Raw genomic sequence first — 25,878 nt, 5'->3', positions numbered from 1 at the left:
GAGTTTCAGATTATAGTAAGCTAGGAGAACACCACTACCATCTACCCAGGATGACAGCGTGAGTCTCTGTCTCAAAAAACAAAACAAAAACAGTGGGTAGCTTCAAATACATTTCACAGTTATCTCTTGGAAGGGAAGGACCCCCCCAGCCAAATTTATGTTTACCAGTTATCTGAGAAGTTAAAAGCACTGACACTGATATTCTGTTCAATGATAATAATACTTCGTAGGAAAATCCCTTATGTCTGATTTTGCTCAACTGTTTTCATTGAGTGAGACAGATGCACAAGTTATTTTGCTGACATTTTACATCTCAGTATATTTCACTCGTACAGTCATCTCAGTCCTGCAAATGGGAAGCTGAGGCTGGGCACGTATGATCACAGAGGGGGCCTTGTCACTGAATGGAATGGGAGTGCGTTTTTGCTGGGGACCGTTCTTCCTAGAAGCTCAGAAAACACGAGGTGATGGTGCAGGAATGGAGCTCACTCGCTCTCAAGAGCAGCATTGGTTCAGAGTCCAAGCACAACTCGCCATGCTCAGGGGAGCCTCGCACACGGCAGAGGCTGTGCCCTCCACACCGCTCAGGGAATGTGGGAGCCACGGAACCGCCTTCTTAGTCAGTATGAAATTTTGTTTTGAGTTTCACGCATTTTCCAGAATGACCAGTTCTCTTTCTTGTTTTGCAGAGGAGTTGTTTCTATGGTCATTTTGAAAATGACAGAAACCCAAGCTGGAGAATACCTACTTTTTATTCAGAGCGAAGCTACCAATTACACAATCTTGTTTACAGTGAGTATAAGAAGTAAGTCCAGCCTGCTACTAGTATTCCAGCCTGGAAGAGCACAGTGTTCCCAAGGAGGGGTCTAGAGCCCAGGAGCTCTGACCAGCTCCTCCAGACACAACGCTCATGTTTCCCTCAATACGCAGCTAAATGGGTTAAATTCCCACCAAGTTGCCATGTAACTTACAGAGAACTGAGAATCTGATGTGTCCCGTGGGCTTTCAGAATGTGAGTGCTGTTAAAGAAGCTGGGACATTCTCTTTTCAGGTGCCTCGTTCTTCCATAACAGGTGGCTGTCAGAGAAGAAATGAAAGACATTTGGAGCTTAGAGTCAGAAGACCTGAGTTCTAATTCTGCTTCCACGCTCCCATCTTTGGTGGTCACTTAACAGTTCATACCAATGGGAGGGGTCAGAGACTGTTTTCACTGTATCCCTGACCTCCTCCATTAGTATGAAACTATTAATGTCTCTGAGCCTCAACATCCTTATCTGGAGAATGGGAATACAAATATATACCCATGGGATAATAAAGCCTCAGCATGATTCAATAGAATTTTCAGAGAGGATAAAAATGTTCTTTTTTTGCCTTGTTCAATATAGTAACCACTGGCTGCATGGGGCTGTTGAATACCTGAAATGTGTCCAGGGTGACTGAAGAACCTAAAGTTTTAATTTTATTTAATTAACTAAAATTTAAATTTAAACAGCTCCATGCAGCTAGTGGCTGCGGTACTGGGCAGTGCAGGTCTAGACAAAGGTCAGACCGTACGCAATGGCGAGGGACGATCCAAGCGTTCTAGCCAGGAGAGGCAGCTGTGCAGCTGGCTCTGTCGCCACCTGCAAGTGCTTTCTGGTCTCTTCTTGCTCTGTCTCTACCCGGCACAGACCTGTGCACACCGAGTGTGCTGCTTCACCTTCCGTGACTGATAAGGAGTGAGCAAGGCTGCGTTCGCTTAGGTCCTCATGTCTTTGGGGGCCACTGAAGTGCTCCAAAAACTCTGAGTTAATATCACTTTAAATTAGGTTCCCTGGCCATGTATTAGTACAACTTGCCAGGCTCCCCTGTTCCTTGTCTGTGACTCAGATGTACAAAGTATGTGTGTCCAGCCCACAGAGTGCCGTGGGTCAAGAGTTCCCACAACTACCCTTTGCTAGAGAAGTTCTGCAAGTGTCACCTCACATGCTAAGATCCTGCATTGACACAGATGAGAAAGCAGACGCTCTGAGAGGTGTGGCGACGGACACAGCCAGAGGCCCCTGTGAGGGCAGCACCGCACTACACACCGGGTCTTGTGTGAGAGTGCATGGCCATAAAAGCGGCTAACAGAAGAGAGCCTTCCCAGCAGTGTTGTCTTACTAGGTTTCAGGGTTGGTTATTAGGTTCAGAAGTCAGCTCGTCAAATAAAAATCAGGTAAAGTCAAAACTTGTCAAGATGTGTTCCAGAAAGCCCTTTAATTACCCTGAAATTGATTGGTCCAGAGCCCTAAGAGTACAGAAATCAAGAGCTAACCCTTTGCTGCGCTTTGATTTTATTCTTGTTCCCTGTCCCCTTCCCAGTGCTTCTTCACCTGCTCCGTGGGACGGTACATGTGTGCTCCCCAGGATAGGAGGATGAGACCTTTCTTGTTTTCTCCCTCTTGTCCCCCCAGCCCCTGTCTTTCCTTCTCTCTCTTTTTTGACAAGTTTATATAGTTGTGCAAGATAAGCGGGCATCTGTTGTGTCTGTCTTGTATTTAGGGTATCTTCTTTAACTTGACATGTATATGGCAAAACTTAGCAACAATCATTCTAGTAAATTGTAACAGGTGTTTAACATTCTGCTAGGCAGTGAGTCTCCAAAAAATAGGTGGGAGAGACTTGGCAACAGTCACCATGAAAAAGAGGAAAGGGTTGGGTCAATCACAAGCTCAGCATTAACCAATGGTTTGGCATGGTTGTTAAAAATGTAAATTTGAACTTTGACAGTATTCTTGAAAATGTAATGTTGACATGAAGGAAATTAATAGAAGATTATTATTTTTAGTATTACAGTTTTGTTTTGTTTTTTTTTCTGATGAACACTGGCAAAATAGAGCAACCAGGATAGTGAAGAACTTGGAATTCCTTAAATTAGAAACAGCTGAAGGAATTGGGACTGTTTAGCATAGAGAAGAAAATATTTTGAGGGGAGAAGATTGATTGCAATGTTTTGTAGAGAAGTTCTTCTGGGATTTCAGTTGGGAAACTTGGACTGACTAAAATACGTGTGGATAGTAATATTTCTCTTGACTTTGGTTTCTGATTTTAAATACACGAAGGGTTTTCACACAGAACCAAAGCTAGATTTTTTAAAACAAATTGCTCCAGAGCATAGAATTAGAATCAATGGGTAGAAATTACACAGAGAAAAAGTAAAATTCATCATAAAGTGACAAGATGGAAAAAGACACCTGCAGTACACAGTCAAGAAAGGATTAATAGTCATAATATAGAAGAGCTTCTATAAATCAATAAGAAAAACAAAGCAGGCTCAGCCCCTGTAGTTCAGTGGTTACGGCGTCAGCCACATGCACTGAGGCTGGAGGGTTCGAACCCAGCCCGGGCCAGCTAACCAACAATGACAACCACCACCACCACAACAAAAATAGCTGGGCGTTGTTGTGGGGCACCTGTAGTTCTAGCTACTTGGGAGGCTGAGGCAAGAGAATCGCTTAAGCCCAAGAGTTTGAGGTTGGTGTGAGTTGTGATGCTACAGCACTCTACCGAGGGCAACATAGTGAGACTCTGTTGCAAAAAAAAAAAAAGCATAACAAAATAAAAATACGAATACGAGACATGGGTGGGCATTTCATTTTCAGAACATGAAACCTAAATGATCAATAAATATGTGTTAAAAGATAATTTGGACACATTAAGATTTAAGAGTCTATTTGAGATGACAGTGGTTCATGAATTGAGCAGTGCCAGATGGCAAGCAGGTCAGGCTCCACCGAGGAGATTTGAGGGGGATAATTTTTATAAGCTGTTCACGGAAGCAAGACAAAGAAAATCTGATTGGTTAAAGTAGAAAGTCCCTGATTAGAGGTGAGCTGGCAGTTTCTGAGTGATTATTTCATTTTACCATTTACATTGAGTTGGGTTGGGGTTTGCTTATGTAGGCGCCCAAGGCACTGGAGCTATCTCAGTCCAATGGCATCTAATTAATCATTTTGACACATGTTAAACCAATAATTGAGAAATCAAATTAAGACCATGATGAGGTACCATTTTATACCTACTAGAATGTTGAAAATTTAGAAATCTTTGCTAAATATATAGAGTAATAATAGGTGCTCTCCTACATGTTGGCTGCTGTATGAATGTAAATTAGTATAACCTCTGTGAAACAAAATGCCGTTACATGTAAAGCTGAACATGCCCATGCCATGTAAACCGGCAGATCCACTCCTAAGTATAGTCCGAAAGAAATAAAGTTGTAGAAGTTACATATTGAATGTATTTTGAAGCTCAAGAACAAAATAAATCAATGTTTTTTAGGTACATATATGTATGTGGTAACTATTTTGAGGCATGCAAGAATAATACACACAGAATTCAGGATAGGGGTTACTAGAGGTTGAGAGATGGAAAAAGCACAAGTGTTTGGTGGGTTTTTTTTGTTTGTTTGTTTTGAGACAGAGTCTTACTCTGTTGCCCTGGGTAGAGTGCCATGGTGTCATCATAGCTCACAGCTACCTCCAGCTCTTGGGACTGAGCAATCCTCTTGTCTCAGCCTCCCCAGTACCTGGGACTACACACACCTGCCACCACACCCTGCTAGTATTTCTATTTTTAGTAGAGGAGGGCTCTCACTCTTGCACAGGCTGGTCTCAAACTCCTGAGCTAAAGCAATTCTCCCACCTCAGCCTCCCTAGGATTATAGGCATGAGCCACCACATCCAGCAACAAAAGTAATTTAAGATGTATTTATTAGCTGGGTGCAGTGGCAGGTGCCTATAGTCCCAACCACTCAAAAGGCTGAGGCTGGAAGATCTCTTGAGATTAGGAGTTTGAGGCTGTAGTGAGCTGTGATCGTATCTGTGAAGAGCTACTGTGCTCCAGCCTGGTCAACATAGTAAGACCTATTCTCAAAAAAAAAAAAAAAAAATATATATATATATATATATATATATATTTATCAATATTTGAGTTATTAAGTTGGATAACAGGCCCACTAAGTTGTTATTATACTTTAAAATTTACTCTGCATATATTCTTTCATATATGTGTGTATCAAACAATTACATAATATTTTTTTCTTTTTCTTTTTTTTTTGGCCAGGGTGGGGTATGAACCTGCCATCCCTGGTGTATGGGGCCAGAGCCCTACTCCTTGAGCCACAGGCGCCACCCAATACATAATATTTTTAAACAAAATTTGTTATGAGGAGAGAGATTGGAATCCAATATAGGGGAACTTTATTTAAAAGGAGAGAGATTAGAATTCAGTACAGGTAAACTAACTTCTTTTTTAAAAAAATTTGTCCCACCTGTAATCATAGCACTCTGGGAGGGTGAGGTGGGAGGATCCCTTGAGCCCGGAGTTGGAGACCAGCCTGAGAAAGAGAGACACTATCTCTATTAATAGTAGGAAAAAGAAAAAGAAAAAAACTAGCTGGGCATTGTAGTGGGCACCTGTGGTCCCAGCTGCTTGGGAGGCTGAGGCAGGAGAATCGATTGAGCCCAGGAGTTTGAGGTTGCTATGAGGTAGGCTAATGCTATGGCACTCTAGCCTGGGGAACAGAGTGAGACTCTGTCTGAAAAAAAAAAAAAAAATGTTTGTCAAAAAATTGGAATGATCTGTCTTGGGGTGTAGCGCCCTCGAGTCCCCAGAGAAGTCCAAGCAAAAGTAGAAAGCTTATATATTATGCACGGGTGGGAGTGGAAAGTGGGGAGCGTGTGTCTCCTACATGAATGGAGGCTCAACTAACCTCTAAACTTTGCTCTAAGCCTAACTCCATCCTACTAATTTCTGAATTTGTAAATCTTAGTATAGTTCTGCCTAACCCCAGATTAAATTATGGGAAGAAAATTGAATTTTAAACTACAGGGTGTCCCAAAGATCACCATACATGGAAAAGTCAACAAACGCATATTATGTTTTATGTTCTATTATATTTGATGTCTTTTATTTTTAAATGTCAACATGAACAGAAATACGTGGTAAATATTTTGTAAAATTTTGTCATGAGTATTGTGTGTAAGTTTAATGACGGTTTTGAGCTGTAGGTTTTTGCTAGTTTCCTTTTCCTTACGCATATCCGTATTTGTATTTTTTACATGGGTTCACTCCACTTACTTTAGTTATCCGTGAGTTTGTGAAATACCCAAAGAAATTGACCAAGAAGATAAATGTGAAAGTTAATGGAGCAGCCAGAGTTGACTTTAATATTCAACATCATGGTGTGGGGGCAGAAAGCACTGCTTTTCTTAATGATGTGGATTTGTTTTTTTGTTTTTTTTGAGGGGGCTTCTAAGGGAATTATTTTCAAAATATTAAAATGTTAATAATTTGTGATGCTTTAGATACAGTGCTTTACACATTAAGAAGACCTTACTTTAGAAAAATGGAAAATCAGGATGCCCTGGTCTGCATATCCGAGAGTGTCCCAGAGCCTGTTGTGGAATGGGTGTTTTGCAATTCACAGGGTGAAAGGTAGGACATGTATCAAGATAAATGATGTTATTATTATTTCTTTCTGTTTTTTCCCCTAATGTTGTTGACATCAGACTGTCTATAAAATTGAATTTAGTCCCACTTAAACAGGAAACTTGAGCTTTTTAAACTTAAAGAATATCTAGTATGGGCTTTCCAGAGAGAGAGAGATGGAGGGATTTTTTAGTAAGGGTCATTTTGGGACTCCTCAAATCAACTGCAGAGTCCTCCCTGCATGTTTATTTACTACACAACTAAAAGACCTTTTAAATTATAGGATTATTTGCACCCTGAAAACCTGGCTGGGGAAAAAAGAAAGATACTGTTTTGAAAGGGTAATTAGAAATTTTCTGTGACTAACTGTTGAATTTGGGACTATTCTGTTTGTTCTGGAAAAGTAATATATGATTAATTAATTAGAGAATCTGAGGCCAGAGAGCCTGGGTTTGAGCCCTGGTGTGCTAACCAGCTGTGTGACCTTGGAAAAGTTACTTGACTTCTCTGTGCCTCATTAGAAGAATGAGAATGGTAAGAAGGGCTTACCTTGTAGGACTGTTGTGATGAATAAATGGACTGATATATGTAAAGCAGATAGAACAGTGCCTGGCAGATAATAAGTATGGTAGAAAAGGTTTACTTTTATTTTTCATATGTGCCATCGCTAAGTTCCACAAAGTAAGAAGTTAGCAGTTGGAACTAACTAAATGTGTCCAACAACTTTTATTGGAAAGTGGGCTAGATGTGGTAGCTCATGCTTGTGATTCCAGCACTCTGGGAGGCTGAAGGAAGATCACTTGAGCCCCAGAATTCAAGACCAACTCTGGCAACTTAATGAGACCTTCTTTCTACAAAAAAACATCTTAATGGTTTCCAGGCATGGTTGGGCACTCCTGTATTCCTTCCTATTCTGGAGGCTTAGGTGGGAGGATACCTTCAACCCAAGAGTTTGAAGCTGCAATCACTGCGTGAGCAACAGAGTGATACGATGTCTAAAAAAAAAAAAGAAAGAAAGAAAAAAAGAGAGAAAAGGAAAGGAAAATGGTACTAAATAGGAGAAAAAGTAAAAATATCAGGTTACCAAATTATATGAATGGATCTCAAATTTTAGAAAGAGAAAAAGAGATTATAGATATATCTGTACTGTGTACTTGGGAAAAAATTGGAAAGATATACACCAAAATAATAACTGTTGTTATCTCAGGGTGTTAAGAATATGTATAATTGAAAATTATTTTCGTTGGGTTTTTCTGTATTTTCCAAAATTTCTACAGTGAACCTAATTATTGTTGTCTCGTAGTAAGAAAAAAAAAAATAACTCCAGGAAAGACACATAAACAAAGAAAAAGAATACACTTGACTGATTTTATAATAAAGAGAAGAGCGACGCCACGAAAATTCCAGAACCATAATCTGCTTTGAGAAAGGGAATGGCCAGGGAAACTCTCCTTAGGAAGCAAAGTCCATTTTCTAGTTGCTCCAGTGAATATTGAGAGGGTCTTGGCCAACTTCCCTTGAGAGCAACGGCTTGGCTTTTCCTCTTGGTTTGCCATGGGAACTCCCTGGTGACCTTTGGGACAGCTAGCCTCTCCCCCTCACTGAAGGTACACTTCTATGCTGTAAAGAAAAAGATACCTACCTTGTTTGCATTAAAGCCCCAATCACGCTTTTTCTCCTCTCTCTTCTCTTTTTTTCTGTCTTCTTTGTCAATTCTTTCTTTCTTTTTTTTTTTTTTTGTAGAGACAGAGTCTCACTTTACTGCCCTTGGTAGAGTGCTGTGGCGTCACACGGCTCACAGCAACCTCTAGCTCTTGGGCTTACGCGATTCTCCTGCCTCAGCCTCCCAAGCAGCTGGGACTACAGGCGCCCGCCACAATGCCCGGCTATTTTTTTGTTGCAGTTTGGCCGGGGCTGGGCTTGAACCCACCACCCTCGGCATATGGGGCCGGCGCCCTACTCACTGAGCCACAGGCGCCACCCATTGTCAATTCTTTCTTTCTTTCCCTGTCTTTTAACAACAACAACAAAAAGAGGTCACCAAAGGGGAAAATTTTCAAAATGTTTTATGATGTCATTTTCATGGTGTTATTCTACTTAGATGAGAACTAACTAGTTCCCTTACCAGCCTTCACTGAAACCAGAGATTTGGGCTTGTTTACCTCTTGACTTGCTCTTTTATTTGTTCCTTCCAAACTGGCTGTAGAACTTTTAACTTTGTTCTTCCCTTGGACATTCATTTGTCATTTTAAAACTTGTTTGGCCAAATGGCATTTATTTTCTAATTGCAGCTGTAAAGAAGAAAGCTCAGCTGTTGTGAAAAAGGAGGAAAAGGTACTTCATGAATTATTTGGAACAGACATAAGGTGCTGTGCAAGAAATGAACTGGGCAGGGAATGTACCAAGCTGTTCACAATAGGTAACATTATAAAATACGACGTGCTTTTGTTACCATCCTCTAGAAACTAGTGGGGGTTAACAGTAACTGCATACGTGATCAGCTTCAGAAATCTATAGTTCCTTTTACTCATTTAAAATGTAATATCATGGATTCTATAAATGCTGATTCTTCCTGAAAGAGGAGTCACTCTCTGAAAGATTGTTTTACTAATGTGGTTAGTATCCTTTGCGGTGATGCTAAACATCTGTGTTCCTCAGAATGTTCGGGATACATTGTGTGATGAAGAAAAATAACTTTTCTTCTTACTCGTGATTTTTTCATCTTCTAGATCTAAATCAAACCCCTCGGACTACACTGCCACAATTATTTCTTAAAGTGGGGGAACCTTTGTGGATAAGATGTAAAGCTGTCCATGTGAACCACGGATTTGGGCTCATCTGGGAGTTAGAAAACAAAGCCCTCAATGAGGTAAGAGGACAAGTTTGTATTCTGGAGTTGCAGAAACCACGAACTGACAGCGCGGGCTGCAAATATTAAATTCAAACTCTGTTTTATTAAAACCTAGGGCAGCTACTTTGAGATGAGTACCTATTCAACAAACAGAACTATGATACGGATTCTGTTCGCCTTTGTATCATCAGTGGGAAGAAACGACACTGGGTATTACACTTGTTCCTCTTCCAAGCATCCCAGTCAGTCAGCTTTGGTTACCATCGTAGGTAAGACAGGTTGCGCACGCAATCTTTCTTCCTGTTTTTAGTTGCTCTAGGGTGGAATGAGAGGTACGTAGTACAATGCTGATTTCGATTTAATGTTGCTATCAAAAAGCCGAAAAAGAAACAGATAAAAGATAAACTGCCCACTCCCTTCTCCAGTTGAACCAGGCCACTGCCTTTGCACTTAGCACACTGTAATGTGACCATCTTTTTATTTGCCTTTGTCCTCCAATAGCCTATAAATTTCTCAAGAACAGGGACAACCCCTCCGTCTTTATTAGTGCCGGAACCTGGCACACAGCCTGACGCAAAATAGGCACTTAATATCTGTTCTAAGAACCAACTGACTACAAGGGCAGGGACCATAGCAGAGAGAACTATACAAGCCCTCGGATGCACTGAAATGAGGTTGAGCTGCGTCGAGTTTGAAAATAACCATGTTTAAGTAATCTCAGATTAGCGTGCAGCCTTTAACCGTAATGAAGATGCTGAGAAATGCAATGTAGTGATTCTCTTAACAAACTGATAAGAGTGCCGTAAAGAAACCTTGTGAATATTGCTAGCCAGGTTGCTCTTCCATTTGTGCCTTGAGACTATTTCACGTGGGACCTGTCACAGAGAGAGTTGGGCTGGCTGAGAGCAGGGGCTTTCAAACTCAGCCAGGGGACCCAGAGTGAGAATGGGGGGGCCCTTTAGCCTCTTGAAATTGTCTGCAAAATCTATAGCCTTATTTATACATTTCTCTGCAAAGATAGTCAATTATTTATGTCCCATCCTTTATATATATATCCCGTGCTTAAAGGAATCTTGACTCTAAAAGATTATGAGCTCAGGCTTAGCACAAGGCAGAGACTCCTGTATTTTCTCTCAGGCTAGCAAGTCTGACCATGTTGTAGTGTGTTAACACCTGACTTCTCATGTATGAAACTGATGAATAAAAGTTTATTTTATCTTTCTCAATATATTTCCACATGAATCTCATTATCTAACTTATAAATACATTTTTTCTTACAGAAAAGGGATTTATAAATGCTACCGATGCAAGTGAAGATTATGAAATTGACCAATATGAAGAGTTTTGTTTTTCTGTCAGGTTTAAAGCATATCCACAAATCAGATGCACGTGGACTTTCTCTCAAAAATCATTTCCTTGTGAACAAAGTGGTCTTGATGATGGATACAGGTGAGGCCAGAAAGAGCCCTAAGGCTTCATTTTTAGCACAACCCTCCTTCCTTGTTGCCCTCGAGAAGAGCAGTTTTAAACTTACAGATGTGAATTCACTCATTAGGAGTTTATTAGTGAGTTGAAATGGAAGATGGGAAAGCAAGCGGCAGATGCGAGGAGTCCAGGGCAGAAAAAAAGAGTCTGATCCGTTGGAGTATGTACGGTTCTGTGGCATTTTCTGAGTCACAAGATAGTTGCTTCCTGTTTAAGAGTATGGTGCACTGAGTCTCCCTTAGCACATTTGCAGCTGATTGAGGAAGTAAAACTTTTTAAAAACAGGAAAACATTACCTATAGGTATATTGATTTGAGTTTTTAAAACACAAATGCAGAAATAGCTCAGTAGTAAGTGGTAAGGAAAATTTTGTTTTCCTGGGGGTTTGTACAGCTATTAACATTCTCTTATAGGAGGAATTCTTTATTCCTTCTTTGGAAAACAAAAGACACCTCTTACCTATTTAAACTAATCCTATGTAGTGACATGGTTTCAGGCTAAACTGTGAGCCACTAAGACACAGGTGTTATCTCTCAAACAAGACACTGAATCATTGTTTTTCAGCATGTGACTCATAAATCAACTACGTAAGAATTGTCTTGGCAATTGTTAAACATATGCATTCCTAACTCCCATTTCAGACATGCAGAATAAAAATTGGGGCAAAATGCCCAGATTCTGTATTTTTCTTTTCAAGAGACAGTCTCCTTCTGTCACCCACAGTGAAGTGCAGTAGGGCGATCACAGTTCACTGCGGCCTGGTGCTCCTCAGCTCAAACAATCCTCTGGCCTCAGCCTCCCCAGTACTAGGGACCATAGGCATGTGCCACCATGCCCAGCTAATTTTTAAAAAAAAATTGGTAGAGACAGAGTCTCTCAGTGTTGCCCAGGGTGAGTCCAAACAGCTGGACTCAAGTGATCCTCTCGCCTCTCTCCTTGGCTTTCTGTAAAGTATAAGCTTCTGTGCCCAACTCGAAGATATTATCATTTTAATATAAACTCAAAGGACAGGTGCAGGAAAAAAAAAACCCGTAGTGTTTGGATATATTGAGTTAAATTAAATCTATTAGTAAGCTTAACTTCACTTGTTTCTTTTTATTTCTTTGTATAGCTAATTGGGAATTTAAAAACAACATAGGAGGCTTGCATTTGTGGTTTGCATAATAATGTATTTTTCTGAATAGTGCTAGATGAAGGGTAAGAGTTAATTTCTTTTCACCTCGATTCTGCAAACTGTTTGCCTGGTGGTTATTGTGTTGCTTTTCACACCCCAAAGTAATTTGTAACTGGTCTTCGTTTACTTTTTTTTTTTTTTGCAGTTTTTGGCCGGGGCTGGGCTTGAATCCTCCACCTCCGGCATATGGGGCCAGTGCCCTACTCCTTTGAGCCACAGGCGCTGACCCTTCATTTACATTTTTAAAGAGTCCCTCTGCACCCTAATGTTCAAAACATTTTTTTGAGACAGGGTGTCATTCTGGTGTTGCCTGGGCTAGAGTCCAGGGGTGTCATCATAGCTCAATGCAACCTCAAACTCCTGGATTCAAGCAATTCTCCTGACTCATCCTCCCAAAGTGCTGGGGTTACAGAGTGAGCCCACACACCCTTCCCGGAGTATTCATTGTTCAGTTAATTAAGGATGCAGCCTTTGGCCTGGGTGCTGACTGATACACACTTCCGAGTGAGGGCTTCTCACAGCAGCACTGCTGACATCATGGGCTGGACACCTCCTTGCTGTGGAGCACTGCCCTCCGCATGCTGGATGTCCACCAGCATCCCCGGCCTCTGGCTCTTCCCACTGGATGCCGGTAGCACGTCCTTCTTTTCCCAGTGTGACAACAAAAATATCTCCAAATACTGCCAAGAGTGTCCCCTAGTGAGAAATATCACCCCTGGTTGAGAACCACTGCCTTAGAGGGATCACCCCTTAGTCGTGAGCTCTTACTCAGAACTGCCAAACTTCTAAAAGTAGGTCAGGAAGTCAGCCCTTCTCTACCCTGAATTGATTGGCCTGTGCTTAAAAGGAAATAAGGGTGTCACTGTTTCCTCTCTTCTTTATATTTTGTCCTGGTATTAGATAAGCTCTTAGCATGGCAGGAAATCTCTTCTGAGCCTGAGTCAAAGAGAGAAAGGATCAATTTAATTTACTTCAGTAAGCATTACTTTAACACCCCCTTGGTGGGTTTGATGCTATGATGGACTGTAAGAGTGAGTAAGGTAATGAATTGCTACTGTGCTGGTGACATCTGGCCTAACCTTTTGAGATTTTATAGACTCATTGATTAGAAGACCATGTCTCTGATATATGGGTCATGGGCCAATCCAGTGGGCTCGTTAATTTCATTCCATGGCCATAATCTGCACCCCTGACCCCAAGTTGTTAAACTAGAGAGGTAGCCAAATGAGTGAATCAGGGGAGATCTTCCCCCTATTGTGTTTTGTATGTCCCTCTTTTATAATCATCTGGTAATATAGTTACCTTTTTGTATTCTGTAGCTCACCAGTGCGTTTATAAGCTCTGTAAAGATAGGTGCTCTTCCACTTCTCTATCTTTGTAAAATGCCTTGTTCAGTAAATGTGTGTTTAATGAATGAATTTATCACCACCCTTGGAAAGCAGGTCAAAGGTGAATCAGTAGCATTCTTTTGCACTACAAAGAAAAAGCACATGGCACTTACTGTAACGCCCAACACTCAGGGCTTACTGTATTTAAAAGTTTTGAAGAGCTACAGTCTTTGTTGGTGCTAATGATGTACTAGATGTTATGTGTCCCTTGAATATACAAGGTAAAGGAAAGATGGAGACTCCTTTGGGAAAAAGATGGTCAAAATATTGAACAAAAAAATCAAACAATGAAAAATTTGAACGCCTCTTAATTGAGCTGGGGGGTGGCAGACTAAATTATAATCTGAGTTCTTTTCAACTTTTTATTATAAAAAGTTTCAGATTTACTAATAAGCTAAAAGAACAGTGCAGTGAGCATCCTTCCCACCTACATCTGACGATTTAATTGAACTGAATTTATTTCATGAAGTACAGTATTTCAATCATGTTGCAAGATTGTACATGCAAAGTGACACAACATTTTTGGGTTTTGTTTTTTCATTTGTAACCAAAAGTCCTCTGTAATAACATTACTCCTGAAAAAGCTTTGGTGTGGTCATGGTGTATCTGCCAGAACTCTCTCCCACCTTCACAGCTTCATTTCTCCAATTTACTTCCTCAAATATTACACCAAAGTTTATTAGGACTTGCTTTTAGGTGTTTGTATTTTATTAAATTATAACTTTTCAGCCGTCCTAGTATCCTGGTCCTCATAAATGTTTCCAGGATATTTCACCTGTTAATTTGCATAATCTGTCTCTAGGGCTCTATTGCAAACACTAAATCTACCTTACTTTTTCCATGTTTCATGGTAAAAAACTGTATTCGACTGTTTTAATTTTTTAGTGATCTCTACTGAAAGACTCTCCTTTGCCTTGCCTTCTCCTTATGTTTTCTTTTCCCTGAAATATTTAATCTTCCATCTCTACAAACCTAAATTCTTGCTGGTGACAGGCACTAACCACTCACTGGGTTAACAGCCATGTGGTGGTTGCTGATTCGGCATGAACTAGGGTCTTGCTCAGAAGAACTGACATACAGAAAAGCCAGCTTGCAGGGACAGTGAGTGTCCTGGTAGAAGCTGAGTGAGCCCCTGCAAGGAACTTCTTTTTTGAAGGAGAAGAGCCGAGAGTGTAGACAGAAAGGAGAGAAAAGACGTTTGGGTCTAGGGAAATGCCAAGAGGTCCTGTTCACTTCTGCTATTGGTGGTGGTGGCCCTGGCTCCTGTTCTGCCAAAGACCCCACTCATAGGAGTCATATGATGTCATAGGCTGATATCATATGGTATTGTTACTGGAATTTCTTCTTTAGTAGGTTCTTGGTCTCGGGGATTCAAAGAATGAATCCACAGACCATAGATCAGTGGTAAGACCGGATTTATTTTACAGAAAAAGCACCAGAGAGAAAAGCAGGCAGACGGAAAAACTCAAGTCAGAAAAAATCTCCCCCTGGGTCCTTTGTCCAGGGGTGTATATATATAGCCTGACAAAGGCAGTGCCTGTGGCTCAGTGAGTGGGGCACTGGCCCCATTTACCCGGGGTGGCGGGTTCAAACCCGGACCTGGCCAGACTGTAAAAATAGCCGGGCGTTGTGGCAGGCGCTTGTAGTCCCAGCTACTGGGAGGCTGAGGCAGGAGAATCGCCTAAGCCCAGGAGTTGGAGGTTGCTGTGAGCTGTGATGCCATGCACTCTATGTAGGGTGACAGAGTGAAACTCTGTCTCTAAAATATATATACATACATGCGCACACACACACACACACGCATATATTCCAACAAATGAATGGGTAAAATGTCAGCCGGTGCCCAGGCCTGGGAAATGGGTGGTTCCCTGTTCAGTCACAAATGCAGAGGTGCAGAGGTGAGGGAGACAGAGGCCAGGGTGGAGACACTACGGCGCTCCCGGAGCTGGCCACCTGGAGGTGTCTCCCCAGCAGTTGTCTGGTCCCCACAGCTACTGGAGCCTCCTGCAGCCCCTCTGCCTACCCTCCCACCCGCTGACTCCTCTGCACTCTGCCACCCAACATCCTGGGGCAGAGACACAGAAGGCAGCAGGTCCTCCCCTCAGCTGGGGCTGCGCAGGCCCAGACGCCACCTGCCCTGCGTCAGTATCAGCCCCATCATAGGAAGCCACTCACCCGAGAATAAGAGATCCTTTGAGCTCTTACTATTGCCACATGATGTGCACAAGCCTTTATATGGATTTTTCTTTTTTTGAGACAGAGTCTCACTATGTCCCTGGCTAGACTTTCTTTGTCCCAGGTTAGAAACTGCCCTGGTGTCAGCCTGGCTCACAGCAGCCTCAAACTTCTGGGTTCCAGCTGTCCTTCCGCCTCAGCCTCCTGAGTAGCTGGGACTGCAGGCACAGGCCACTATGCTGGGCTAATTGCTTTGCTATTTTTAGGAGACATGGAGTCTCCTGCTTCCTCAGTTTGGTCTCAAACTTCTAACCTCGAGGAGAGAAAAGACATTTGGGTCCTGCCTCCGCCTTCCCAGTAGCTGGGACTGTATGTGTGAGCGCTGCACCCAGCCGGATTATTTCATTCAATTCTCAAAATCCTATTTTATGAACTATGGAAACTGAGGGGAAAGTCCATACCCTTCATTCACTCCTGCTTTCTGAAATTGCCTTTTAAAAAAAGAACACCTGTAATTCCACCTCTGGAAGTCACATTTCAGACTTTTTCTATGTGACCACTCTGAAAGGTACATAAAATAAAGATCTTTGTATGAATGTGAAATAACTATGCCATCTGTAATCTGATTTTCCACTTTATCATGAGTATCTCTTCCGTAAGTGTATCGTTATATCTATGTTATTGTTTTTAGTGACTGCATGGTATTCGTATTCTACTTTTATACATTTTTATTTTAACTTTTTACACATTTTTATTTTAACTATTGATTTTAGGGATTTTTTCTTTCATCTTTCTGTTAAAACAAATTTTTGATATTTTATTTTATTTTTAGAGACAGAGTCTCACTCTGTTCCTGGGCTGGAGTGCAGCAGCTCCTCAGGCATGGGCATAGTCACCACAGCCTCAAGTGATCCTCCTGCCTGGGCCTCCTGTGCAGCTGGGACTAGTATGAGCTGTTGCTCTTTTTATTTTGATGTGATTTTCCCACTTACTGTGTACCCCAAAGTAAAGCTTCTAAAAGAGTTTTTTTTTGGAGACAGATTCCACTTTGTTACCCTTGGTAGAATGCCATGGCGTCATAGCTCGCAGCAACTCCAACTTTTGGGCTTAAGTGATTCTCTTGCCTCAGCCTCCCATGTAGCTGGGACTACAGGTGCCCACCACAACACCTGGCTATTTTTTGGTTGTTGTTGTCATTGATGTTTGACAGGCCCGGGCCGGATTTGAACCCACCAGCTCCGGTGTATGTGGCTGGCACCCTAGCTGCTGAGCTACAGGTGCTGAGCCAGATCTAAAATTTTTTTTAGTCTTTTTTTTTTTGAGGCAGTCTCTTTCTGTCCCCTGGGCTAGAATGCTGTGGTGTCAGCCTAGCTCACAGCAAACTCAAACTCCCACGTTCAGGTGATCCTCCTGTCTCAGCCTCCCAAGTAGCTGGGATTAGACATGCATGCCACCATGCCCAGCTAATTTTTCGATTTTTAGTAAAGACAGGGGCCTCAATTTTGCTCAGGCTAGTCTTGAACTCTTGCCCTCAACCAATCTTTTGTCTCAGCCTCCCAGAGTGCTAGGATTACAGGCGTGAGCCACCTCATCCAGCTCCTAAATTTCTTTTTCATTTTGAAATGATTACTGGACTCAATAAGCCTCATAATAATGATAATTTAACACATTTTTTTGTTTATTATGTGCTAGGCCCCACTGTAAGTGGTGCTTTTCATTTTGAAAATTTCTCTAAGAGCTGTATAAGATAGATATTATTATCGTATTATCTTCTTTTTACAAAGAAACTGAGGAAAACAGATGTTAAGTGACTTGCCCAAGTTCACACCACCAGACAAACTGCAGAATCATGATTCTAGCAAAAGCAGTTAGCTCCAACGTCTCTGTTTTTAATTTTTAAACATTTCATTATATTTCCTCTTGATACCAACTCATTTCGAAAGTGTGAGGTTCTCAGACCCAGTATATAAGAAAATGGAAATATATACGTGTCTGTTGGTTACTTAAAAATTAAAGTGTTTTGGACTCTCATGAGATGTGCCATGCTTTGCTATTCAGTATTTAATGGTTGTACACCCCCAGGCTTATTCCTGAAGTCAAATAAAAATGAGCCCGGTATTATGTAGAGAAATACAAAATCGTCAGTACACCTTCCCTCCCCTTGACAATCTTTTTGAACTCAGGATGGATCAGGTTCAACTTCAGCTGGACTGTGTTCACTGGCCCTACCGACTCCGCAGGCTGAGGGAGATAGGAGCTCAGAGCTTCCGGGTCACTGGCCCTCAGTGCTGTGCAAAGCTACCTTCAGTCTTTTCGGCCCTTTGTTGCCTAGTTTCAGAAGCTCTCAGCTTCCCAGATATGGGCTTTATTATTCTCTGTTTTCTGATTTGGCTTCAATAGTCCCTTGCTGTTTGCATAAAGGATTCTTATTCTTTTTGTTGTTGTTGCATTTATTTTTTATTTCAGAATGTTAGTGGGTACACAGGTTTTGTTTACATCATTTGTTTTTGTACAGATTGAGTCAAAGTTATACAGGTAAATGTGCCTCCAGGGCACAGTATCTGGGTGAAGGGCATGAAGGATTCTTTGTAGTAAAATTATTTCCTGAGCCACTGGAAAGAGCCTGTCCTTTCTCAACCCTCCCCTCTTCAGGTGCTAAATGGAAAATACAAGTGACTTGTTTTAATTGCAGAGGAGAAAACCCTTTCCATAATCACCAAGATATAATTTCACTATAAACTCAAATGTCCTATCTCATGGCCCTGTTTAGAAAAACTCTAAGGAGGCTGAGTGTGGCGGTGGCTCACACCTGTAATCCTAGCATCCTGGGAAGCCGAGGCAGGAGGATCCCTTGAGCTCAGGGGGTTGAGACCAGCCTGAGCAATTGTGAGACCCCCATCTCTATCAAAAATAAAAAAAATTAACCAGGTTTGGCAGCGAGTGCCTGTAGTCCCAACTACTTGGGAGGCTGAGGCAGGAGGATCACTTGAACCCAAGAGTTTCAGGTTGCTGTGAGTTGTCACACCATAGCACTCTAGCCTGGGCAACAGAGTGAGACTATTGAGGGGTGTGGGGAGTGAGAGAGAGAGAGAGAGGAAGGAAGAAAGGGAGGGGAGGAGAAGAGAAGGGAAGGGAAGGGGAAAAGAGAGAGAGAGAGAGGGAGGGAGGGAGGGGAGGAAGAAAGAGAAAAGGAGGGAGGGAGGGAGGAGAAAAGAAAAACAAAAGAAAAGACCTAAGGGAAAGAGGGAGATTTGACTCTCCTGGTCACTTAATTGGTTAGTCCCCTTGGAATTCTCAGAGGGTCAGAGGTGGTTGGTCATGTTGTTGCTAGAGTTAACTGTCATAAACCTAAGAAAAAGCAGTTTTAAGCAACCTGGATATTTGATTTTGTGTTCCCACAATTTATGTGACCAGTTTCCTACCTGGAGATTGTTTCAAAGAGTGAAAGTATTTCAGGCACTATCTTGTCTAAACTGTGGCAAACCTCACTCTGTTAAGACAGCACAAAAGGCTGAAGAGGGAATAAGTGTACAGAACGTTTTGTTTTTTTCTTCATGATGATAAACAGCCATATTGGTTGTTCATGATGATAAACAGCCATATTTTTCTACTCTATTGACTATTATTTTCTATTAAGTCCCTGGCTGGCCACTCTTGCTTCCTTTATTACCTTTTCTCTTTCTTTTTAGGTCTTTGGACCTTGTCTAGAGAGAATCGCAGTTGGCCTTTTTGAGGCTCACATCTTTCTTCTCTTGAACTACTTGCACACTGCTTTCCTAAAGTTCAGAATGCACATGGAGCTCTTCCCCTCTTCCCTTCCCCAGGGTCGTAATCAGGCTTTCCCACAATCTTTCTGTTATTTCCAGCTATTTCCTCCCTGTCCAAAAGTAGGTCAGGATGAGAAATTCCCCATCTTCAGCCTTTTTGTTAACAAAGCAAATAAAAAACTTATTAAATGCTCAGCTTTTAACTGCCTGAAACTTTTGATGGGACTGAGAAAACAATTCTTTCATCACTACACACAGTCAGAATTACCTTTGGCCCAATAGTTAAGGGCACAGACATGGGCTTAAAAACTGCAACCATCCAGAGTTTTGAGTCTTGAGAGACATTGGGGTTCTGTTTCCCCTTTGTCTTCCAGTTCAGCCCCTGCTATTTCTTTTTTACTGGTGCCTTTTGGGTTCGCTCTTTCTTCTCCTTTCCTGTTTTCCCTTCCTCGGACGACACTCCTATTGGCATGCTCTGAAAGCCCAAATTTGAACTTTTTCTTCTTCTATTGTAGGATTTCCCACACTCTACTGCAACTGCTTAATTATTTGTCTGCCTTCACCACCAAACTGTAAATTTTGTGAGACCAGAGACCTGATTTTTCAAATTTGCCATTAAATCCTCGATCGCTCTAGCAAATAGGGTCTACCAGTGCCAGTTGAATGAATGAAAATTCCTGGCTTGCTACAACAACCACTTCCAGACTTTCCTTTGCCATCAGGTGAATCTAAAATCTTGCTCCTGACTCTCCTCCCCTGCTTAGGACTCCACAGCACCATCTTCCTGTTTTTCTCCTCATGCCTAATTATTTGGGCTTGTTTCCCAAGTTCCTAATTTGTTGGCCCCACTGTACCCATCTCCCCCCTACCTGCCCTAATCTGCCCTCTTTTCTCCTGCATCCCTGCACACACCTGCACCTCTAGTGAGAGGCCTCACTGCACCCACACCGTGGCTCCACGAATTCCCAGGTCCTGCCTCAGTCACAGCTTGGCCTCCTCCTGAGAGGTTTTTCCTTTTATTCTCTCATTAAAGCCAACTCATCCAGGAAAATCGAGGTCTGCTTCTTCTAGAAAGCCCCTGAGCTTTTAATGTCTACATGGACCCCTCTGCCTTCTTTGATCCTCTGCTGGTCTTTAGTGAGTACACAAAGGCACATTTGACAGCTCCTTGCCCTCTTAACTCTCCTTCACTATCCAGCTTCTCACTGCCATATTCAATAGACATAGTGAGTTATCCCCAATATTGAGTTATCTGTATCAAAACACTGAGTGATAGGTGAGTACTCCAAGTAGGTACTGCAGCCTGCTGAGCCCACGCAAAGGTGTCTCTATAAACGCAGTGGATTTGAGCCGTCATCATTGGTAATTGCTGTGTAAGTCAAGGGGTGGTCATAGGTCCAGCCTTGGCCCAAATCCATGAGCTCTCCTTTCAGTAAGCAGGACAGCTACCGGGTCCTCCACCTGCTGAGGTTCTCCCATATTCCGGGAAGTCAGGCTGTCCAGAATGCATAGAATAGGAGGGGCAGGAACTTCCTGTCTCTCTGAGGATCCCCAGCCAGCCCTAGCTCTTACTGGGTCTCATGCTGTTGCCTGGGCTAGAGTGCAATGGTGGCGTCCTAGCTCACTGCAGCCTCAAACTCCTCAAGCCATCCTCCCATCTTCCTGACTCAGCCTCCCACAGTGCTAAGATTATAAACTTGAGCCACTGAACCTGGTCTTTTAATTTTTTTGTAAACAGCAACAGGCTGTCACTGTGTCGCCCAGGTTGGAGTGCAGTTGCTATTCACAGATATGGGGTCAAGCAATCATCCTGCCTCAGTCTCCCAAGTAGCTGGGACTACAGGTGTGCACCACACCCAGCTCTGGAAATCACTCAACATTGCAGATTCTGAGTCAGTGACTTTGAAACAGGGCCTGAAATTTTGCATTTCTAACAGAGTTTCCAGATGATACTGATGTTGATGCTGCCTGTCTGTGGACCACATGTTAGATAGCAAGGATCTAGAACTCACACTCTTCCTTGTCTAGTGAACTTCAGCAAGTGGGAGCACTCAAGGAAGACTCCTCCCATGCACACCATTATGTGTTGTAGCATCTCCTGGAAGAATCAGGCTAAATCTGTCTTTGATTCTTTTTCAAACAGCATATCCAAATTTTGCAACCATAAGCACCAGCCAGGAGAATATATATTCCACGCAGAAAATGACGATGCTGAATTCACCAAAATGTTCACATTGAACATAAGAAGTAAGTTAAATTGCCAAGAAGTTAATTTTGATCTTATAACTCCTTGATTCCTTATTAATCTGAGCCAGAAAGAGGTAAGTGGTGACTTAGGTGGGATGCTGCAGAACTGTTGTTGTTGTTGTTTGTTTGTTTGTTTTGAGACAGAGTCTCACTATGTTGCCCTCAGTAGAGTGCTGTAGCATCACAGCTCACGGCAACCTCAAACACTTGGGCTTAAGCGATTCTCTTGCCTCAGCCTCCAAAATAGCTGGGACTACAGGCACCCGCCACAATAGCCAGCTATTTTTTTGTTGTAGTTGTCTTTGTTGTTTAGCAGGCCTGGGCTGGGTTTGAACCTGCCAGCCCAGTGTCTGGGGCCAGTGCCCTAACCACTGTGCTATGGGCACCGAGCCTACAGAACTGTTTTTGTACACTGAAATGTCCTGAAACTTTACTCTTGTATCTGCTGCCTTTGGTCTTGTACCTCTTTCTGTGTTTATCCATAGAAGCTAGAAGATCTATTCCATATCATCCCTGAATATGCTTTATTTTATTAACTTTAATACTTTGAAAGGTCACGTTGAGGAAAGGATGAAAGCTATAGTACCTGCCATTTATTTGTTTTAATAATTTTTATTTCTTTGGTACATAAAAAAGATGAGCATGCATTTCCTTGGACTTCCCGCAGCTATTGCTCCTAAATCCAAGAGTCATATTTTAAGGTGTGCGGGTAGATAGAAATCTACACCTCACCTCTCTCCAGGAGGAGCCTAGCCGTAGACCAGCGGAGAGGCGTTAGGGCTGCCTGTCCAGCAGGTTACAGGGCAAAGGGGAAAGAAGGAATAGCCAGAGCGCTGGAGGTATCCCAATTGAGACATCCTCCCAGAAGCACGAACTGCCGTGGAGTAAGTGGGCAGCCTGGACGGAAGCCAACTTCGTAACCCTTCTGGGACGCACGCTCCACGAGCTTATTTTACATGTCCTTCTCCGCAGGGAAACCTCAAGTGCTAGTAGAAGAAGCATCAGCAAGCCAGGCATCTTGTTCCTCGGATGGATACCCATTACCATCTTGGACCTGGAGGAAGTGTTCGGACAAGTCTCTCAAGTAATAATGATGTTGCTATCTCTTGTTGGAAGGAAGAATGTGAAACTCCTTTTTTTTTGAAACAGAGTCTCACTATGTCGCCCTTGGTAGAGTGCCGTGGCATCACAGCTCGCAGCAACCTCCAACTCTTGGGCTTAAGCAATTCTCTTGCCTCAGCCTCCCAAGTAGCTGGGACTACAGGCACCTGCCACAATGCCTGGCAATATTTTTTTGCAGTTGTCATTGTTGTTTAGCTGGCTCAGGCTGGGTTCAAACCAGCCACCCTCGGTGTATGTGGCTAGCACCGTAACCACTGTGCTGCAGGCGCTGAGCCATGAAACTCTTTTTAGAGAATAATATTTAAGAAGGTAGGATGAAATATTTAAGATGTTTATCTTCTGAATCAACCATAGTTCTCAACAGTCATAGATTTTGTTCAGATATAATAAATGAATCTCTTTTAGAACTCACTGCATAAACCCTAACTTGAGATGTGATGGCAGCCCCGCCAGTCTAACTTCTCTGCCGTTTCTTTTCAGCTGCACCGAAGAAATCCCAGAAGGAGTCTGGAATAGAAAAGCTAACAGGAAAGTGTTTGGACAGTGGGTGTCCAGCAGTACTCTAAACATGAGTGAGGCTGTGAGAGGCTTCCTCGTCAAGTGCTGTGCGTACAATTCCGTTGGCACGTCCTGTGAAACCATCCTTTTAAACTCCCCAGGTATGTACAGTGGTGGACATTGTACTGTCCCCCCTGGAATTCCCCACAAGAAGTTAGTCCCTGTCGCTGGCTTTTATTGGGGGAATTTTACATGAAAGTATAGCTTCAGTGTGTGAGAAAAGAAGACTTTGGGGGGTCAGGTGAGGCTCCCCACTGCCACAGACTGTTTTGCAGTTGGGGGCAGAGTTCTACTTTCCCGAGTTATGGTGATGTGGAAAACTGTACACTTCTGGTATGAGAAATCTTGACCCAACTCTAGAAAAACAGAGTTAGTATCTGGGATCCTCTATAATTTCCCCTTTTGTTTAATCTCCTTTACTGGTCTTTAGCCTGTTATTTTATAAGTTTGGGTTTGTTTCTTAGACCCCTCCTAACATAAACAATTCTGAAACCTGGCCACCTACATTAATAGTTTAGAAATAGAACTAACTTCTCTACAGTTATATCAAACCTTTACAGAAGGAAAACAAACTTTTCTCTGACTTGTATATCTTGTCAGTTTAATTCAACATAATTCTTACAACCTTAGTCAATTTTTTTCAATTTAATTAATTAATTTATTTTGGGGGACACAGCAAAACTCTGTCACCCTGGGCAGAATGCCATGGCATCATCACAACTCACAGCAACCTCAAAAACTCTTGGGCTCAAGCGATCCTCTTGCCTCAGTGGTTTTTTTTTATTTTTTTTAGTAGAGATGGGTTTTTGTTCTTGCTCAGCCTGGTCTTGAACTCCTGAGCTCAAGCACTTCACCTGCCTCAGCCTCCCAGAGTACTAGGATGACAGATGTGAGCCACTGAGCCCAGCCAGGAAATGCTTTTTAAAAAAAGGGGTTCACAATTATTTACAATGTTCTAGGAAGGAAATGTGTCCCGTGGAGGGCTATTGCCTGATAGAGTATATGCAGGGTGCTTATAAGGACTGAAAGTAGCCATTAGCGAAACAGGATGTGAGAGACAAAAACAAGGGATCCACTATTTATAACACAAAATAGGAATTCCATTTCACTGCTGAGTGACATTCTCCTGTTGCAGGTCCCTTCCCTTTCATCCAAGACAACATCTCGTTCTATGCAACAATTGGGCTTTGTCTTCTCTTCATTGTCGTTTTAACCGTGCTCATATGTCACAAGTACAAAAAGGTAAAAGCAAAGGTAAAAATTCATTGCCATGTCCTGTATCTACAGAGCTGCCTATGCCTAACCCACCCATCATTTCATCTCTGAAGCAATTTAGGTATGAGAGCCAGCTGCAGATGGTGCAGGTGACTGGCTCATTGGATAATGAGTACTTCTACGTCGACTTCAGAGACTATGAATATGATCTTAAATGGGAATTTCCACGAGAAAATTTAGAGTTCGGTAAGAATAAAATGTTCTGGCTGTTTCTGAAGCATTTCCATTCCTTTGGAAAAATCTTTAAAATGCCCTTTCCATTTACCTTTGCAGGGAAGGTGCTAGGATCGGGTGCTTTTGGAAAGGTGATGAATGCAACAGCTTATGGAATTAGTAAAACAGGAGTCTCAATCCAGGTTGCAGTCAAAATGCTGAAAGGTACAACACAGTGGCATGGTTTCAAGAAAGATGCACAGAGATGGGAGGCCCCGTCTCCTGCCCACCTCTTCTCCACGTTTCCATCCTTTCTATGGCCTCCTTTTTTTCAGGCTTGAAGGCTGAAAAAGGAAGTAGGTTGGGGTTAGTGTCAACCAAGTCATGAATATAACATACATGTCAGAAATACAAAACTCTGCCTCTTCTTCCTCTTCTCTCTTTGTTTACTTTTTATCGGCTTCCACATTTGGGGCTACAGTTGCTACAGGCAGAAGTTGTTTCTTACATTTTGACACAGACTCTGGGTGGAAGACCCAACCGGGGTCTGCTATATCCTCACTTCCCACTTGTGGCTCCACCGAGGCCCATCTGGCGTGCAGCCCCTCGCCCCCCTCACCATCGCTGCCAGCTGGCTCTCCTGCTCACGTCCGTAGTGACCTCCAACCAAGGCCAATGGGCACTTTTCAGCCTTCATGTTGGTTTATCTTTCTGTGTAAATTAGTACCATCCACTATTCTCTCCACCTGGAAACACAGTCTCCCTGTGAGTTCCATGTCACCATATTCTGGTTTTCCTGTGACTCTCCAGTAATATTAAATTGCTTCTCAGTCCTTTGCTGGTCCTTTCTCTTCCGTCCAGCTTATTTCTGTCCCTCCACACACTCACCGCAGGCTGTCTCCTCCTTCTGTATCCCAATGGTCCCCAAGATTGTGTTTCCCCTCAGAGCTTCAGGTTCAGATGTCCAAGTGCTTGAATGTCTCAAAAGCCCCTTTAACTCCCCTAGCCCTGGCCCTCCATCACTGCTCCTCTGTCTGTGATTGGTAACAAGTGCCAAAGAATAGCCACATTCCACACAGCAGGGCAAGGCAGCTATTCCTATCAGGCTTTGGGTTGAATGAAGCCTGAGGCTACCTTCAGCCCGCCATCTCTTCTCCATCTGTTACTAGCATCCTAGCCCGAGGCTCTCTCTCCGGGACAGCTGCAGAAGCCTCGCTGGCAGGTGCCCTG

The 25,878-nt window shown here is 42.6% G+C and overlaps 1 protein-coding gene across 1 annotated transcript in view; it reads left to right on the top strand.

Moving 5' to 3' along the window:
• FLT3 (fms related receptor tyrosine kinase 3) overlaps positions 1-25,878 on the top strand; it is a 78,360-nt gene that overhangs the window by 33,478 nt on the left and 19,004 nt on the right. The window contains exons 4-15 of the mRNA XM_053564048.1: positions 690-805; positions 6,330-6,459; positions 8,745-8,872; positions 9,183-9,322; positions 9,420-9,573; positions 10,585-10,753; positions 21,437-21,540; positions 22,513-22,624; positions 23,143-23,321; positions 24,356-24,462; positions 24,549-24,681; positions 24,769-24,873. Coding sequence (XP_053420023.1) covers positions 690-805; positions 6,330-6,459; positions 8,745-8,872; positions 9,183-9,322; positions 9,420-9,573; positions 10,585-10,753; positions 21,437-21,540; positions 22,513-22,624; positions 23,143-23,321; positions 24,356-24,462; positions 24,549-24,681; positions 24,769-24,873 — 1,577 coding nt within the window. The remainder of the gene's footprint in view (positions 1-689; positions 806-6,329; positions 6,460-8,744; positions 8,873-9,182; positions 9,323-9,419; positions 9,574-10,584; positions 10,754-21,436; positions 21,541-22,512; positions 22,625-23,142; positions 23,322-24,355; positions 24,463-24,548; positions 24,682-24,768; positions 24,874-25,878) is intronic.

Source organism: Nycticebus coucang, chromosome 15 (assembly GCF_027406575.1).
Source record: "Nycticebus coucang isolate mNycCou1 chromosome 15, mNycCou1.pri, whole genome shotgun sequence".
Taxonomy (NCBI): domain Eukaryota; kingdom Metazoa; phylum Chordata; class Mammalia; order Primates; family Lorisidae; genus Nycticebus; species Nycticebus coucang.
The sequence above is the reverse complement of the archived record's forward strand: the minus strand, read 5'-3'. Positions and strand labels throughout refer to the sequence as shown.